This window comes from Alligator mississippiensis, chromosome 8 (genome assembly GCF_030867095.1).
Source record: "Alligator mississippiensis isolate rAllMis1 chromosome 8, rAllMis1, whole genome shotgun sequence".
Taxonomy (NCBI): Eukaryota; Metazoa; Chordata; order Crocodylia; family Alligatoridae; genus Alligator; species Alligator mississippiensis.
In genome coordinates this window covers 1,237,560-1,254,529 of record NC_081831.1, presented here as the reverse complement: position 1 = coordinate 1,254,529, position 16,970 = coordinate 1,237,560, and the positions used below count along the sequence as shown (strand labels likewise).

At 49.6% G+C, this 16,970-nt stretch overlaps 1 protein-coding gene across 7 annotated transcripts in view; it reads right to left on the bottom strand.

Moving 5' to 3' along the window:
• The window catches only part of RPTOR (regulatory associated protein of MTOR complex 1), a 249,291-nt gene extending 246,556 nt beyond the window's left edge, over positions 1-2,735 (bottom strand). For 5 of the 7 annotated variants that reach the window (XM_059731958.1, XM_059731960.1, XM_059731961.1 and 2 more), the window contains exon 1: positions 2,284-2,734. In XM_059731958.1, the coding sequence (XP_059587941.1) occupies positions 2,284-2,445 (162 nt within the window). In that variant the 5' untranslated portion in view covers positions 2,446-2,734. Of the gene's footprint in view, positions 1-2,283 lie in introns of all 7 variants that reach the window. The other 2 variants (XM_059731959.1, XM_059731963.1) reach the window with 1 other exon arrangement.
• Between the last annotated feature and the right edge of the window lie 14,235 nt (positions 2,736-16,970).

Below are 16,970 nucleotides of genomic sequence, written 5' to 3'. Positions count from 1 at the left end.
TCTGGGAAAGAACCTGCAGCAAAGAGCCAAACACAGAGAGACAGAGCTGCTGCAGAAGCATGTTCAACGGAGACCCAGGATAACCTATTCCTCTTCTCTCTCACTTATGCTACTACTTAGGACCCTCCCTTAGCCTCACTTGACATCTACCTCTTACGTCCTTCTCTTTCTCTCTCTCTACTTCTCTCCCTTCCAGCTACTACTCACCCCATCCAAAAATATTATCACACTAATGTGATGTTTGCCACCATTTTAGCATCTATTCTATTTGAACATTATCTCCATTTTTGCTACCCACTGTCCACCTTGTCCATTGTAATCTCTAAGGCAGAGGCAATAAGACCCCAATCTCCATCAGACCCCAGACATTCACATGACGCACAGGAGTAAAAAATAAGTCAGCTAAACACCACAAAGAAATCAGTGTATGAGAAAGGACATTTGGAGAAGATTATTACGAAGAAGGACACCACAAATGGATTATCTGAGCACCAAAGAAATTAGGAAACAAAAGGTCTTTTTACTTTTATCTACATCAGAATGGCCTACAGTACGTTTTGTAAGATTATAATATTCATTCAGCAATTTTTGCTTTTTTTTTTTTTTTTTAATTCCTCAGATGGTTGTGGATTGGGAGAGACAGCCACTGCTCACCCACAGGAAAGGGCAGCATGCCTACAAGACCTCAGGAAGTCTACAGATCACAGAAGGGGCTATCAGTACATCAGGTTCATATTTTCCCTTCCAAGGCATCCTGACCTTTGATGGCTTAACATTTAACCAGAAAAGTTGAGATACCAGAAATCACATCCCAGAGGTTTCCTGCTAACTGCGATGTTACCCAATACAAGCTAGAGAAACATCAGTGTAATACCTGGTACTATGCTTAGTGGATTCAGCCAAGAGAATATGATCTGCCCCGACAAGTGAAAGTGCTTGAGAATCTAACAGTTCATTTTCCACCTTTTAAACACTCAGCTCGTATTACTCTGGGAAGAATACACTGTCCATATTCCCTGGACCATACTGGAAAGAGAGTAAAGCCTTCCACGCACCTATCAGCCACTGGATAACTTCACAAAACAGAAAGCCTGCGTTTATTGCGCACTCTGCCCACACCAGAAACCCAGGGACCTGGAGAGCTCCATTTCAAGGACCTTACTAATTTAGGACCTTACTAATTTAAATTCCTTCCTAACAAAAGCGCTGCTTTCGTAGGCACTGTTTAAAACCATGGTTCACGACCTTTTTTGTACCAGGACCCATCTGTACACATGGATGGGCAAATAATTAGACGTGCACTGAGACAGACTTACCAGCTGCACGCAGCTCTCCAAGCACATCGGAAAGCGGATCGGTACGAGCCGATACGCCTCCTTAAAAATCAGCTATCGGTATCAGCTCCCAAAATCTCTATCAGTGCACCACTATAAATCATGTAAGTAGAAAGCAGCCCCCTGGCCTTGCACCGCGGTGCCCTCCACCCAGTGTGGGAGGCAGGGGGTGGGTGGGAGACAGGGGTGTGCGTGTGGGGGAAGAGGGTGGGTGTGTGTTGGGGGCAGGAGTGTGCATGTGGGGGGGCAGGGTGTGTGGGGGGCAGGGGCGTGCATGTGGGGGGGCAGGGGGAGGGTGTGTGGGGGGGCAGGGGGAGGGTGTGTGGGAAGCAGGGGTATGGGGGACAGGGGTGTGCATGTGGGGGGGCAGGGGGTGGGTGTGGGTAGGGAGCAGGGGTATGGGGGGCTCAGGGGTGTGCATGTGGGGGGGCAGGGGGTGGGTGTGTGGGGGGGCAGGGGGAGGGTGTGTGGGAAGCAGGGGTATTGGGGGGCAGGGCTGTGCATGTGGGGGGGCAGGAGGTGGGTGTGGGTAGGGAGCAGGGGTATGGGGGGCTCAGGGGTGTGCATGTGGGGGGGCAGGGGGTGGGGGGGCAAGGGTGTGTGTGTGGGGAGCAGGGGTATTGGGGGGCAGGGCTGTGCATGTGGGGGGCAGGGGTGAGTGTGGGGGGGGCAGAAGGTGCCCAGGCAGCCCCTCGCCGGGCTGCGCGGGAACACCCCCGTTTCCCCCGTAAGGAAGAAGCCACGTGCAGCCGTGTGCTCGCACCCCTCTGCTGCGTCGCTGCGGCCCCGGGGGCAGAGGCGCCCGCGCTCAGCGCGCCGGCTGTCAGCACCCGTGTTTCGTGGCTGCGGCGCAGAGACGCTCCCACGGGTGCCGGCACGCGGGCGAGGCGAGGCGAGACGGGCCGAGACACCCCTGCGCCCTCTCCCACCTGCCCCAGCCCCTCATTACCCTGTCCTTCATCCTCCAGCTCTGCGCCAGGGACTTGGAGCCCTCGATCTTCTCGCAGTGCCGCTTCTTCATGAAGGCCAGGGGCAAGTTCCAGTCCGTCAGGTCGGACTCGTCCTCCTCGCCCAGCCCCAGCAGAGGCGACTGCAGCATCTCGGGCTCCATCGGGGGCCACGAGCCGGGCCCTTCCTCCACCGTGGGGCGGGCAGGCCGGGGGGGTGGGGATGCTCCCGGAGGGGCGCTGAGGCCTGGTCGGGCCCCGGCTCCGAGCGGGGCCTCCCGCCGCCGCCTCTAGCCCCGCGGGGCCCGCGCGCTGCCGGCCAGCTGCCGGGCTCGGCCCATGGCGGCCCCAGCCCCCTGCTGCGACGCGACACGCGGGGGGAGTTGTCCTGCGGCGCCGGGCGGCGAAACTCCCCTCAGCAGCACGACACGGGGGCGGCCATCTTGGGAAGGCCCGGCATGCAGCGCGGCTACGGGCCGGCGCGCGGGACACGCCGCGTTCGGGCCAGGCAGGGAGGAGAGGACCGCAGTTGCCATGGCGACCGGAGCATCCTTCCCCTCCACCGCCCTTCTAGCAGCCCAGGGCTCAACAGCACCAGCGGGCTCGGCCGGGCCGGCGGGGACACAAGTTTCGAGATAGACAAACTTTTCTTATATACATAAACTTATCTCTTTTATACATATACACATCTAGATAGATAGATAGATATGTGTGTGTGTGTATATATACTTTCTGGCATGTGTAGATAGATAGATAGATAGATAGATAGATAGATAGATAGATAGATAGATAGATAGATACACACACATATGTATGTGTATATATATATATGAAAGAGCTAAGTTTTTATATATAAAACTTTCTTATATATATAAAAACTTATCTTTCTTTATATATATATATAAAAGAAAGCTAAGTTTTTCACATTCCTGAAGCGTAGACTTTAAGAACAACACCAAAAAGCCTGAGAGTTGGCAACACTGGAGCCATTGCAATAGGCCTTCAAATACAGACTTCCCCCCGCTTGAAGCCCGCTATGCGTCCCCAGCCAGCAGTGCTTCGACACGAGCGCCCCATTTGAGAACCGGGCACAGCGCTGTCTCATGCGGCAGGAAGAGAAGAAAGGTGCTGGGGCTGGTGGCGCAGTCGCTGTTCTGCTTTTTACACAGCCTCAGTTTCCCCAAGTCAGCCTTCCCCACGAGTCAGTGTTTTTATGCCAGCCTCTGAAGGCAGTCGAGAGCGAGCAGCTGTCCCCCCGGGAGGCTACGATGATCTGGTGTAATTTGGAGGGAGTAATAGCCGTGCACATCTCTGGTGCTGCTTGCGTGAAGACAGCTTTCCTGACCCGCCAGCCGTCGAGTCTGTTCATGGACTCCGCACCTCCCACGAAGCTCAAAGGCTGCAGCAGGACTGAGTGGCCTCTGGCAGAGGGGTACATTTTATCCATGTAATAAAGCGAGTACAGTCCTTTATAATGGTGGGTTTAAATGCAAATGTCATGCAGCAGCTACTAGTCTAGCCAACGCTTTAAAGAGGGGACTCTCCCTTGGATGGCTCATTGGCCTGGCTGGCGAGGATAAACTCACAATATTTGTTATCGTCAGTCATCATTTGACTGGCAGGAGCGACCGGCTTGGGAAACCAGTCAGGAACCAGACATCCTCTGTGCCAGGCACTGTACAGATACAGAAGAAAAAGACAGTCCCAGCCCCACTGAAGTTACAGCTCTAGAAACCAGGACCAGTAGATATAGGTGAACAAGAAAAGGTGAACAAGACTCAATAAAACACACACACACACACACACACACACACACACACACAGACTGAAATAATTTTTAAACAGCTTTTAATCAGTATCCATTTGTTATGTTTCTACTCAAACATGTTCACTTTCTTTCTTACCAATGTTGTCCTTTTTTGTTTGAAAACACCGGGGATTTTCCCTTCCTCATTTTGGCTAGACACAAAGCATGTCATGGCTGCTGCATTCATTTTGTTCTAAATTGTTTACTTCTAATGCACAATCCCTCATCTACCAAATCATCTTTGAGCACCAAGGTCTTTGATGTCAGCACAGCTTTGAGAAGAGTATTAGTGTGACCAGCTACGTCTGGCTGAGGAGCTTAATTCCACACTGTTCAGGAAAGAGAAAGCAGCAATACTAGGGATCCTATTGCTATGTGTAAAGGCCCTATCCACCACTCATGTGAATAGGTACAGCTCCTTCCATGGATGTTGCACTGATTTACACTATTTGGGCCCATGTGTCTGAAACACAATGCTAACAGGAATGAATCCTTGTTTTTTGAATTGTGTCAGGAAAACACACGGCACATGCTCGTGGGGTGGGCAGTGGAGCCTGGAGCCAAGGACCAGTAGCACTTCAAGTTCTCTGACACGGAATTTGCTTTATATTTAGTCAAGGGGAAATGATCAGTTTCTCAGATACAAACGGTATTTTGGAGGTGTGTAGCTGGGATTCATCATGGCAATGCTTATTCCCATGGGACAAAGTATTCTCCAAATGCAGAGTCCAGAAGGATTCCCACCACAAGACTGGATTTTTGTGATGAAACCAGAAGGTCCCTGCAATTGTAGAAATGAGGGACTTTTTAAAGCATTGCTTTTTTATAAGCTGTGCATCAAAAAGAGCGGGTTTGCTCCCTAAACGCACTCCTTTGAGCGGGAGCAAGGTGCATTTTGAAGTGTAGTTTAGATTTACAACACTCAGATTTAAGCTCATGCATTAATATTGCTCCTGAGATGGTTGACTGGGTTGGAATACATTCATATGATCCAGGCTTCTGCAATGCACAATGCAAAAAATAACATAATGAAACAGCTGAACGCGCAAAAGAAGGCAAGCCTACGATCGTGTCTTGGGCTGTGGAAGGAAAGAGTAAGACCTTGAGGTCTCCTTTGTTCTCAGGACGGGTGTGAGGGAAAGAAACAGAAACTACAGAAATTCTAATAAATCTGCCAAACTGATAAACCGGCTGTCAGCTCACAGGGCCTTTAAGTCACTCCTGGTCATTGTCCCGCCAAGATGCATTTTCAGTCTGAGCCTCTTTGGCAGCAGCTGTTTGATGCAATGCCCTCCTCATTCCTCCCGTGATATTGCTTCCTTGGAACACAGAGTACACAGGCTCGATGATTGCCATGGGGGCCCTGGGAGCAAACACAAAGGCAGCACATGATTTACTTGAGTCTTGCCTAGGCACTAATCCCACAGCAGACCAAACCTTCCTGACCAGCTGCCCTCCCACCAGATATTCCTGATGATCTTTACCTTAAAGCGAGTTTTAAAAGTTAAACCCATAATTTCAAGTCACTGGCCTTAACTAGTTTCACACCAGCATCCCCCTGTCAGGCCCCATTCTCCTTTGCCCTACACCACTGCAGCAAGAATGCACACGACATGAATCTGATCTGACAGCATTTTGCACCTGTTACGTTCACTTTGCACCAATGCAAATGATTGCACAAAGTGCAGGGGAACGGAGCCAGTGGCCCACTGACTTCAGCAGAGTTCCTCATGATTTACACCAGTAAATATGAGAGGAAAACCAGGTGGAGAGTTTCAAAACTGTTCCTTCATCATCAGCTTGACTATACTCAAAACTCAGAATAAAGAATGGGGCTATTCAGCCCTGATTATCGGAGTGTTTTCCCCGGGTGGCAATTCAATCAAAGCGCACCCAGGTTTACATCTGAGTTGTATCCATCTGCATAATTTGATATATGAAGCCATATGCACTTTGCCTACAATTCCAAGTGCATTTGCAGTCATCAAATACAATTTTTAAAAGATGAAACATCATCTTGCCCTCAACTGGCTGGAACAAAAACATTCCCTAAAAAACCTAGGTCCCTGGGGTATTTAAAGGGGGAGATTTATTGCTTTGATTAATTGGCTTTCTGAGTTCATTCATTTGTTTATGACTATTTAATGCTGGTTTGTGGTCATGATGCAATTGAAAGACTAATTAATTGTCAGGGCACGATGAAACGTTATGTTTGCATTTTTATTGTCATTTAAATCAGAACCCAGTGCGGCCAGATTACCTTCCGTCATAATACAATTGCAGGCAGTAGGGTAACCGTCTCAAGACGGTACCTGAAAAATCACAACTAGAGCACCCAGCACAACTAATCCACCTCAGGCAAAAAGCCTGAATGAACAGATGGGCTGCGCACTGTGCCCTGAAGGTTAATAATCCGAAATCCTGACAGCCTGCTCGGGGAGCATATCCCAAAGTCAATGACTCTGCGGAGAGCTCTTGTCATCTGCTCCCATTCGTGCAGGGAAAGCTGGCCTCCAAAGAGCACAACTGCCAGAGGGGCAGGGAGCGTGCAGGGAGGCCCCTCTGGCACCTCTGCCACACCAGGATCTTAAAAGAAATGATGGTTTACCAGGATCCACATACTTTTCTCTGCAGCCTGAGCAGCTTGTGCATGGCAGGGGCTCCATGGACCCCTCCTTTCTCAAGCCCTCGGTGCGTCACCCTCACAACGCCCTCCTCTTCAGGGACTCACTACAGCCCTCCAACTGTCCCCGCATGCCAGGGACCCTTCCCGTCTCCCGTCCATGCCAGTGTCCCCCTCCTCCCCAACCAGCCAGGGAATGCCTCCCTTCTCCTCCCCATTTCCCCACCATTATTGTTTACCTCTTCTGTTTTTTAGGAGATAAGACACGCAGGTGTTGTCATAGGAGGTGATCAGAGCTAAGCTAGAGGTGTTTTTCTGCTGGAAGGCACTAATTGGTGCCATCAGCCATTTCTTTGATCTATGTACAATTGCAGAGGTGCTTGAAGCGGTGGATGTGCTAAGCAGATGCCAGGATCTCTGTGTCTCCTTTCCCCTCTTTTGGGTTTGCCAGTTTTCCCCAGAACAATTAGCAGGGCTGTTCAATGCTCAGACTATCCCTTGACATTTTGGATGCGATCACTTGCATCACTCCAGACTTGCTGCCTTTTGTACAGAAGACAAATATCCAAACAACAGGGAGGAATGCCATCGAGGCAAGTGTACACATCTCACAGGCTCAGCCAATTATTTGTCAGGTGCTAACAATGTCACTGGTGTTGAAATCAAACCTGTTCATGGCCTGCGGGCTGACTGCCTGTCATACTTCCGTCTGTTCCCTCCACGCAGCATGAAAGCATCCTTTCCTCTGGCTACACTCCACACTGGAGAATATAAATGGATTCACTACAGGGACAGGCCATTTTAAAGGTTCCCCAATAATGGTAATTTTAAAGCACCTCTTCCGTGAGCCTGTGTCTATGACTTTCAAACAATACCTTCAAATTGTCACTGTCAAACAGTAGCACGTCTTTTTCCCCAGTTATAACAGCAACATTCACCTTTTCTACTTCATTCCTCCATGAACGCCCACTCCTGGATAATCATCTGTCCAAGTGGTGTCTGCATACATGCACGGTTCACGTTTCACATGCCTGCTCCTGGTGTCTAAAATGGGGGAGAGTCCCACTTCCCCACTTCACTGTGATGGTAAATGCATTAGTGTTTGTGAGACATGTATGAGGGTGAAGAGGCTAGGAGAATAGCCTATAAATACATACATATGCAAGCAAATGTGGTACACACACCCGTCTCTACAGCTTTTCCTTCAGCCTCCACTTGCTGTCAAATGTGCAACAGGAAAAAGCAGCTCAGATCAGTCCCTGGCAACCTGATGGGTGCTTCTGCCTGTTGGATGCGTCCCCGTTGTTCTCAAATGTTCTCCTGCAGCTTTGCTCTGCAGTGGAACTGGGTCATGTGCTACAGAGCACAATAAGCAGTGCCTGCAGCATGTCAGCATTGCTCCACAACCTGACAGTAGACATTCAAAATATCCCGTTTTAATAAAACTCCGGTCTCTTAAATCCATACTCAGCATATGGTGCAACCATGTGTTAGCAATGCTCTTCCCTGCAAACCTAATGTCTGTCCCCTTGTTTATACACCACATCTGTGGAAACATAAATCCTACTTAGAGTAAATTCTCAGGAGTAATTACCTGTACATATGGGGGATGTGTAAGACTTAGAGATAAATATGCCCATTCTGTCCCCAGGAGTGTGAGAGCTGGATTTCCTTCAGCAAGCCAGGGCATCGCAAGAAAGCCAAGACAAATGAACTGACAAGAAAATACCAGAGATCAGTATGCAACCCCGGGTTGCTGTTCTTTGAAGAAATAACCTCAAAATGCAGCTGAACAAAGGACCTGACTTCCCAGACAAGGGACAGACGCCGTGAAGGCAGGCTGTCAGCAGACACCTTTCACACAGCTCTGCTAGTCATGACCTGCAGTCTCCCTTGGTAGCACTTCTTGGCCAGTGGAGCTCAGTCTTGACCTGAAGCTCTCCACTTGGCAGTCCAAGTCCAGGTCCACACTGCTCTGCCAAAGCATCTTAAGGCTAATTGCATCTTTTCTTGCTATTGTTTGCCTCTCCTGCTATTCCAGGTCTAAGGCAGCATGGAGTCCAGCCAAGGTATTTCATCTCTCTCACTGTGCCAGTCTAACAGCCCCAGGCCATGCGGGGGAAAATACAAGTTAAACCAAAAGGTTGAACACTCTGCTTTAGAGTAACTGGCTGGGAGAAGGCCTTCCCACCTGTGCAATCACTTTCTCCTGTGCCACGCAAGGATCGGTTGTGATTTAGCATTTGCTTTGTGCTGCTGGAAATGAACAATCCCACAGAGAGGCAGGCCTGGTGTGACAACCCCATAGGAGAGTGCAAGCAGCAGGAATCATACGGGCAACCCGGAAACCAGGTGTTGCCGGCAGGTTTACGTGCACTGCAGAGCTAGGTGCTTATGAGGAGAGCGTCGGGTTTCTGCCTGCTACTTCCCTTCCTGTGCTGAGACGTATCTGGATGTAGGTTGACCAGAGGAAGCCTCAGATCCTCTTTCCAGCTTGGGGAGGAAGATTCTTCCCCATCAGTTCCCTCGTAGCTACCCTGTCTAAATCCTCCTAGCTTGGCTTGTTTAGGGTGTCAGGATTAGGCCCTGGGTAGACCTGCTGATTTCTGGTTCGTGGTAGGCACTGAGTGTTGAAGCAGAACCACGTTATGAGTAACTTCAGCTGCTTCTGAGGCCGAGCGAAATCCTTGGTACTGTCAGGCTCTTTGAGGCTCCTCTGACAGCCATAAAGGCCCTAAATCATCCATAATCAACCCCACCACGTAATACCTCCTACAAAGGTAGCCTCTGCTAGGAGTGGGCTGGGGGCAGAGAGGACATAATAAAGATGTGCCTATACCCCAAAGCAAGGCGAGTCACGGACAGTCCAGCTTACAGGAGACATGCTGCCTCCTACATTGGTCTTTGTGCCAGTGCAATTCAGGACGCAGTAGCTAGTTTGAGTGGAGAAATACTCAGGGCACCAATAGCCTCAGTAGCAGGCGTGCCGCCAAGGTTATGATGGTTCCCTAGACCTGGCTGGGATGGCATAATCACAGTGCTGAATACCTGTTATCTTTTATGCCTGATGAAAAGGGCAGAGCATTTACTCGGAGCAAACTGATGACTGGGGATTCGTGAACAGACCAAATCTGGTAAACATCAAAGCTGAAATAATGTGTGTGTGTGTGTGTGTGTGTGCGTCTTTACTCTGCCAGTCCTCCTTGCCGAGGTGGCCAAGTCACCCTTTCTAAGGCACACGTGCTGTAGGCCAGCAGGGCCCTGTCTTCATCTGAATGCCTGATTTCACAGATTGTGGCTGACATGAAAGCAATTTGATTTACTCAAACACAGGATGGTCAAGCACTCGGTCCCCGTAGCCTCGGCTCTCTGATAGTGAAAACCTTCTTCAGGCCAGTGGTTGCGAGCTCTCTGAGCATTTCTAGGTTCAGTCCACATCTGAGATACCACTATTCATTGCCAGGGCAATATTACAAACTCCAGAGTGGGAGTGACGCAGAACAGGGCTGGTTTTATATATACCGATAGATAGATAGATAGATAGATAGATAGATAGATAGATAGATAGATAGATAGATAGATACACACACACACACATACGTACACACACTCTGTGTGCGCATGTGTGTGTGTGTGTATATATAAATATACATATGTGTATATATATATATATATATATATATATATATATATATATAAATTTCTGATGCATTAGCGGCATATATATATATATATATATATATATATATATATATATATATATATGCCGCTAATGCATCAGAAATTTATATATATATAAATATAAATTAAATAAATAAATATAAATATATATATAAATGATGCATTAGCGGCATATTATATATATGCCGCCAATGCATCAGAAATGTATGTCCTGTTCTAATTTCCATCAAAGACAGTGGAAAAATTCTCACTGGCTTCAGTGGAAAGTGCGTCAAGGCCTCAGAGATCAGCAATGCCAGCTATGGAAATACAGACAAAAGGTAGCGGGGGGCAGGGAAAACATTTTATTTATGCCAAGTTGGGGGAGACCAAATGCACCAGCCTTTCCAGCTGCAATCTCTTGTCCATAAGTGCTCACGTCCCGTCCCCCTGCCCCACCCCAGCCCCCATTGCCAAGGAAACAAGAAGTCTGCTTAACAATGGGAATTACACTTCTGTTCAGTTTGGAGTGTCAGTTATGTTAAGTTCTTTGAAAATCTGACTCAAAGTCCTACCGTTGAAAGCACATTCACTCATACCTTTCAGCACTGAAGCAGCTATCATGATCGTCATGGGGAGGTACTCCAGCTACTGCAGTACTCAGCGGTTCTTCGGCCACTGTTTGCTTACTGCCCTCCCACATCAGCCTGCCTTTGTGCTGATCTTTTCCCTTTGAGTTGTATGACGCTGCTGGCCCGAGTAGTCCTGCCATGCACACATGCGAATGCACATGTGCACCCACCCTCTCACCCACACACGCAGCGCTTTGTTCCTCCAGTTCCACATGAGGGGAGAGTCATGTCTGAGTCATGTGTTTCACTCCAGCTTCACCTTTTGCAATGCCGCATCTTGGTTTGGCAAGTCTGTTCCTGGAGAGACAGATGCTGGGAAAGCCTCCTCCTGAAAAGGGAACAGCGTGTGCCAGGAGGCATCAAGCAGGGCATGTCATGTTGAGGTTCATCCTCCAGAAACTCTCCTTTTGGCATGGGTTTTGAAGCAAATCCAGAGTAACGCCCACGTTCCCTTCCTTCATTCGCCACGCTTGCCCACTGCCAAGAGGTGGGCGCACACAAAAACCTCCCTCTCCATCAGCCTCTTCCTTCTGCCCAGCTCATTCAGAGTTGTTACAACCCATTGTTTATAGCATCACTATTCAATGCCATGGAAACTATTCTGATGTCACAGAACCTGAATTGTGAACAATGTAGGAGGTTGGAGGGAGGTGTTGATTAGGAAGGAGAGAGCATTTGTTAATCCATAAATCCATGGATAGCTGTTAGTGGGAGGAAGAAAATACAGGAAAAGCAGATGAAGGGAATGTCATCAATTCGTTTTAGGTGAATAACGTGGGTTTTTAAAACGGGGGTTTTAATATTATTGGACATTTTAAAACAATCATTAATAAAAAGTTTGCACCATCTGGGGAGGCAGCAGGGGAGAGGGGGACAGATCCCATTCTGCATGGTGCTGGGATCCCAAGGACCACGGCCTTGTCCTAGAGTACAAAAACCAGAAAGTAAAAGGGACCAGGAAAAATAGGTGGAGCTGATCAGTCTAGTCCCATGGTCCCAAACACACCATGTGCCCACGGTAAGAAGCCAGCACAAATAGTAAAGAAAAATCAAGCTGACAAGATCCTACCCGTTGTACCACGCGGATGTGTTATTAACAACCGAGAGAAAGAAAGTTCCCAGCTAAGTAGAGGCTGATGCTGAAGGCCTGGGCTGTACGGACAGATGGGATTATGTCAGAGCCTTTATTAAGTTCGTCATTCTTCTTTTGCTTCTAATTCTGCATCCCCCTGTGCCAGTCCTATGCTCTCACCCCAGTCTCCCCTGCCCCTGCCTTCTCCACAGCCCAGACACGAACATCCAATTTCAGCACCTTTGATAAGAGGGAGCAAACTGGAAAGGGGGAATAATTACAATTAATTGTCATCAATTATATTCAAAGGTCACCAAATTACCCACAGACATGGAAGCTGCCCTTTAGCCAAAGAGATCTGCTGCTATTTTCTACAAGATTAAGTGTTACTCATATACATACATACACCCATAACCCCTCAAACAGCCAGCCGTTGTTTGAAAAGCCAGGACTGGGGGTTGTTTCAAGCTCTTAGGGTCTAGCACCAAGGTTTGTTTTAACACTTCAGTCAGGGGATCTTTATATCCTAAAGACAGTAAGTAAAATATTTATTAAGAAGAATATCTATTTTTAACTAAGAATGATTTCAGTTCTATTATTTATGGGTCTGCAGTGCACAGACTCCAGTGCTCGTCTGCTTGCAGTAAGCATGAATCAGAGCGCTTGAGATGGGGAACAAGAGTCCAGGTTCTGTGCCCTGTCCTGCCGCTCCCAACACACACAGATGTGCACACACAGGCCACCATGCTACAGTTCAGAAAGAGCAGCGATGGCATTAAACCCATCCTCAGCTTCACAAAGCACCCTTCAGCCTGCCTGCCAAAAGACCATCGGATAAATAGCTATGCTGAAGCTCCTGCTTCTAAGCAGGTTACGTGCTACACCCGGAGGCCTCCAGTATCTTACAGGAGCAGAAAGAGGAGGACTAGCTGGAGCGGGGAAAGAGGGCAGGAGAGTCAAGCCCGGAGGGGACGGAGGCAGGGGGTGGGGAGGCACTTGTCTAAACAGCTGGGGGTACTGTGTCTCATTCCAGCTCAGTTTGCCTGCAGAGATGGGGATGCACGTACGTGTGTCATGCACACACCCTCCTACACACACATGCATGGGTGCACCCCTATGTAGTCCAGAGGGACCTAATTTCTCCTCCATTTCTGCAGAGCTGCCACTGTCGATGCCACTCTGGCAGTCTAATGGGACAAAAAGAAAGGCAAAAGTGGCCCATAGGGAACACCCCGCTGCTGGCACGAGGTAGCTCCAGATGTGGCCGAGCCAGCCTGGCAGAAGGGCTGCTCCAGGGAGTGGAGGGGACATACCAAGGGAGGTGGGTGGCCCAGGAAAGGGCATTCCAGCTATTCGGGACTGCTCCCAGCCTTTGTGAATCATCTAATTTACTGCTACAGCTGGGCAGACACCCAGAAATGCTGGGAATGCAAGAAGCACAAGGGGGGACAAAGGGTGGGGGGTCAGGCTCCAGCTGCCCCTTTTGTTCCCCCTCAGGATGGGGGCACTTTGATAGATGGAGGTGGTGACACAAGGTGCGTGCAGGGGAGGACTCAGCGCTCAGCGCGCACAATGACACCAGCTGGCAGCAAGCTGCTGAGGCAGGTGGATGCCAGCTGCACCTTTCACACCTGCTCCTTCCACAGACTCCTTGAAGCTTTGGGCTGGGAGGGACTGAGGGCCACCTAATCCAGCCCCTGTTCCTGAGCCATCCCAACAAGTGCCTACCCAGCCCCTGTCTGAAAGCCTCGACTTCCCCAGGCAGCTGGTTCCACTGTCCTTGTCCCCTGCAGGTGTTTTTCTGAGATTTAATCCCAATCTGCTTTGCTGCACTTTAAACCTATTGCCTCTAGGCCGGCCCTCTGCGACAAGGGAAAACAGGTGTTCTTTAGGGCAAGCGTTCGCATGTTCGAAACAACTCTCACTTCCCCCACTTCATCCCCTTTCCTCCAAACAAAGCGTGCGCCGTTCTGCCATCCTTCCCCGGCACGAAGCATGTTCCAGCCCCTTGCCTTTGCAAGCAACAAAGTCCCTCCAGCCTCTCCACATCTTTCGTAAAATGAGAAGCCCACAACTGCGCCCAATCCTTCAGCTGAGGCCTAGCTGATGCCAAGCAGAGTGGTGCTATCACTGCAAGGATTCTGTCAAGGCAACCCAAAAGTGTATTTGCTTTTTTTGGCGACAGCATCACAGACTCGTGTTGTGATCCATTGCAACCCCAGATCCCTCAGCAGAGCCCATGCTTGGACCAGTCATCCCCCATTGCATATGGGCACATTTAGCCTTTTTCCCCAGCTGCAGCAGCTCACATTTCTCTCTGCTGAAATTCATATTGTGGTCCAGTGCCCCATTCTCCGATATACCAAGGTCCTGTTGAATCCTGCTCCTATTCCCTTCTGCTTCTGTGTCAGTAAACAAGGAACTGGAGATAGAAGCCACACGAATGAGAGAAATGAGCTCAATAGAGTTTGAACTCGGGGCTGCAGGCTTATAGGACCAGTGCTTTAATCCCTGAGCTCTTGGAGAGAGCTAGAGGCATCGGCCCCTAAAACCTCCTGCAGGTTACAAAGGTCGTCTCAGATTCAGATCGAACATGGACATCAGTGGAATGAGATGAGGAAGAAGGAAACTGGCTGCCCAGCAGAGGTGCTCCAAGGAGGAGAAGCCATGTGCAGATGGGGAGGATCCTGACTCCTCAGAGGATTTCCATCTCCCTCTAAGGAACCAGCAAGAGGGGTGAGGAGAGAGAGGCAGGGAAATGCAGATGGGTGTAGCGTTGGACATCTGAGAACGTGCGTGCTTCAGCTACTGGGGCCCTGCCACCCCTCAGCTGTGGAGGGGGTAACAGGGAGGAAACCTGTGCCCTAGGAGTATGCCTTAGGGGCCAAGGGAAAGCAGTTCTGCAGCCTGCTCACCCTAAGCAAAGCATAACAATCCAGGGACGTATCATACTGAGACATACAGACAACTGCCTGGTGTGCAGCAGGAAATGATCCAGAGAAAGCTGAAAAGAGCAAGATAAACAGTAAGTCAAAACCTTTCAGTGCCCCCTTTTTAATAACAGAAAGATGCAGTTGGGAGAGGTTTCTCAGCCAGAGCGAGCTCGCCGTCGCAGTGGGCTGAAGGGGCCACGTAGGCACCAGGACACCCCGGTTCTGTTCCTGACTCTGCTTCTGCTTCAGTGAGGAAAAAGCAAATCCCTTAATGAATCCATAGAGATGTTGCAAAACTTAGTCGATTAATGCGCCTTGAGGACCTAGGATGGCAGGGGGCAGAGAAATTAAGAGGCAGCTGTTGATAGTTAAACAGCTGCTGCATTTCACTGGAGAGGTGGCTGCAGGTTGCTGATGGATGTAAAGATTCAGATGTACTTGCAGACACAGAGGAGACTCACTTAAATGACCGCTCCAGAGACTGACAAAAATTGGCTGCTTAATGGAGGTGGTTCTCATAAAGCCTGAGTGTAGCTGTGCTCAATACATCCATGCACAGGATGTATTAGAGAGCTGGTAGAACAGTTTGTAGTTCTCAAGCCACTTTCCCATCCATCTCAATGAAAGGCATTATATAAATGCTAGACCATTCATTACCATTATCTCTCCGAGCCTCTCCACAACACTTGATAATTTGCTTTTACCATTAAAAAACAACATAGCCTTCACCCTCGCAGTCATTTGCTAGCGCTTTCCTTTCTGAGGGCAGAAATGTTTCCTTAAACATTTTGTAGGTGCTATAGATCCGTATCAGCTCTGACTCAGTAGCAAAACAGTCCCTAATACTTTGGAAATGGAAGTCAGTGAACTCTGGTAGCTCCTTCGGAGCCTGTCAAAAGCGTTCAAACCAAATGCCCTATTTTCTGGCGTGTCTTTTTGCTGTTGCCATGTTAAGTGCACCTCGCCTATGAGGGCAGATTGGACTTGATGTTCTGTTCATTGAGGACTGAACTGCCTAATAAGAAAAGGTAATTTGGCATTTATAGAGCAGTGCTGGGACCACTCAGGAAGCTGGAAGTTATTTGGAAGCGCTCAGCACAACGCGGAGAACGCTTCTGAGCCAGAACCAGCGACATGTCGAGCATTATAATCTGCAATAAATAAAAAGGGCAAAGCCCACCGTAACAGGGGGGTGCCGTAATGCCCTGCCCCGTGGTCACCTCAGTCCTGCCTGGCTCTTGCCCTCACCTCCCTGGGCCCCACCCTGGTTCCTCACCTGCCACATCTTGCTGATAAGTCGATGAGGGGAGGCTGCCCTCAGAGGTTGGTGAGCCTAAGGTGCTCTGTCCCTGTACCACTTCCTTACATCTTACCTGCCTTAAGGGCTAAATGTATGGCCTCCTCCTGCCCCTACAGCCATGCCCATGCCTTGCAGACATTACTACCGTTCTGTCCCTTGTTGAGACCTCAAAGCTCTTGGCTTTAGCCTCCCCTTTGCTCTGCCTGCAGACCTCCAGCCCTGACCCGCTGATTCAGGCCCAGGTCTCTTGGTCTCTTGCCCTGGGCCATTGTCTGTCGTGCTCTGGGCCAGCCCTTAGGTCTCAGCCCTCTGGTGCTTGACCCCAGGCCAGGCTGCTTACCTCTCCAGCCCTCAGCCCTCTGGTCCTTGACCCCAAACTGGGCTGCTTACCTCTCCAGCCCCTAGCCCTCTGGACCTTGCCCCCGAGCCAGTGCATTTAATGCCAAGGGCCCTACCAGGCACCCTTCCATGGCCTCCAGACCTCCCCCCAGCCACGGCTTGGTCCTCCGATAGGCAGCACCAGCGATTCCTCACGAACCCACTGACAGTGAAGACAAGAGGTGGCTTGTTCCTCTTGCCAAGAGAAGGCTACGAGTGCTCGCGTGGGGACTTGGCACAAAGCAGCCAGTGCTTTATCGAGTCACTCCCTAGCTTATGTCACA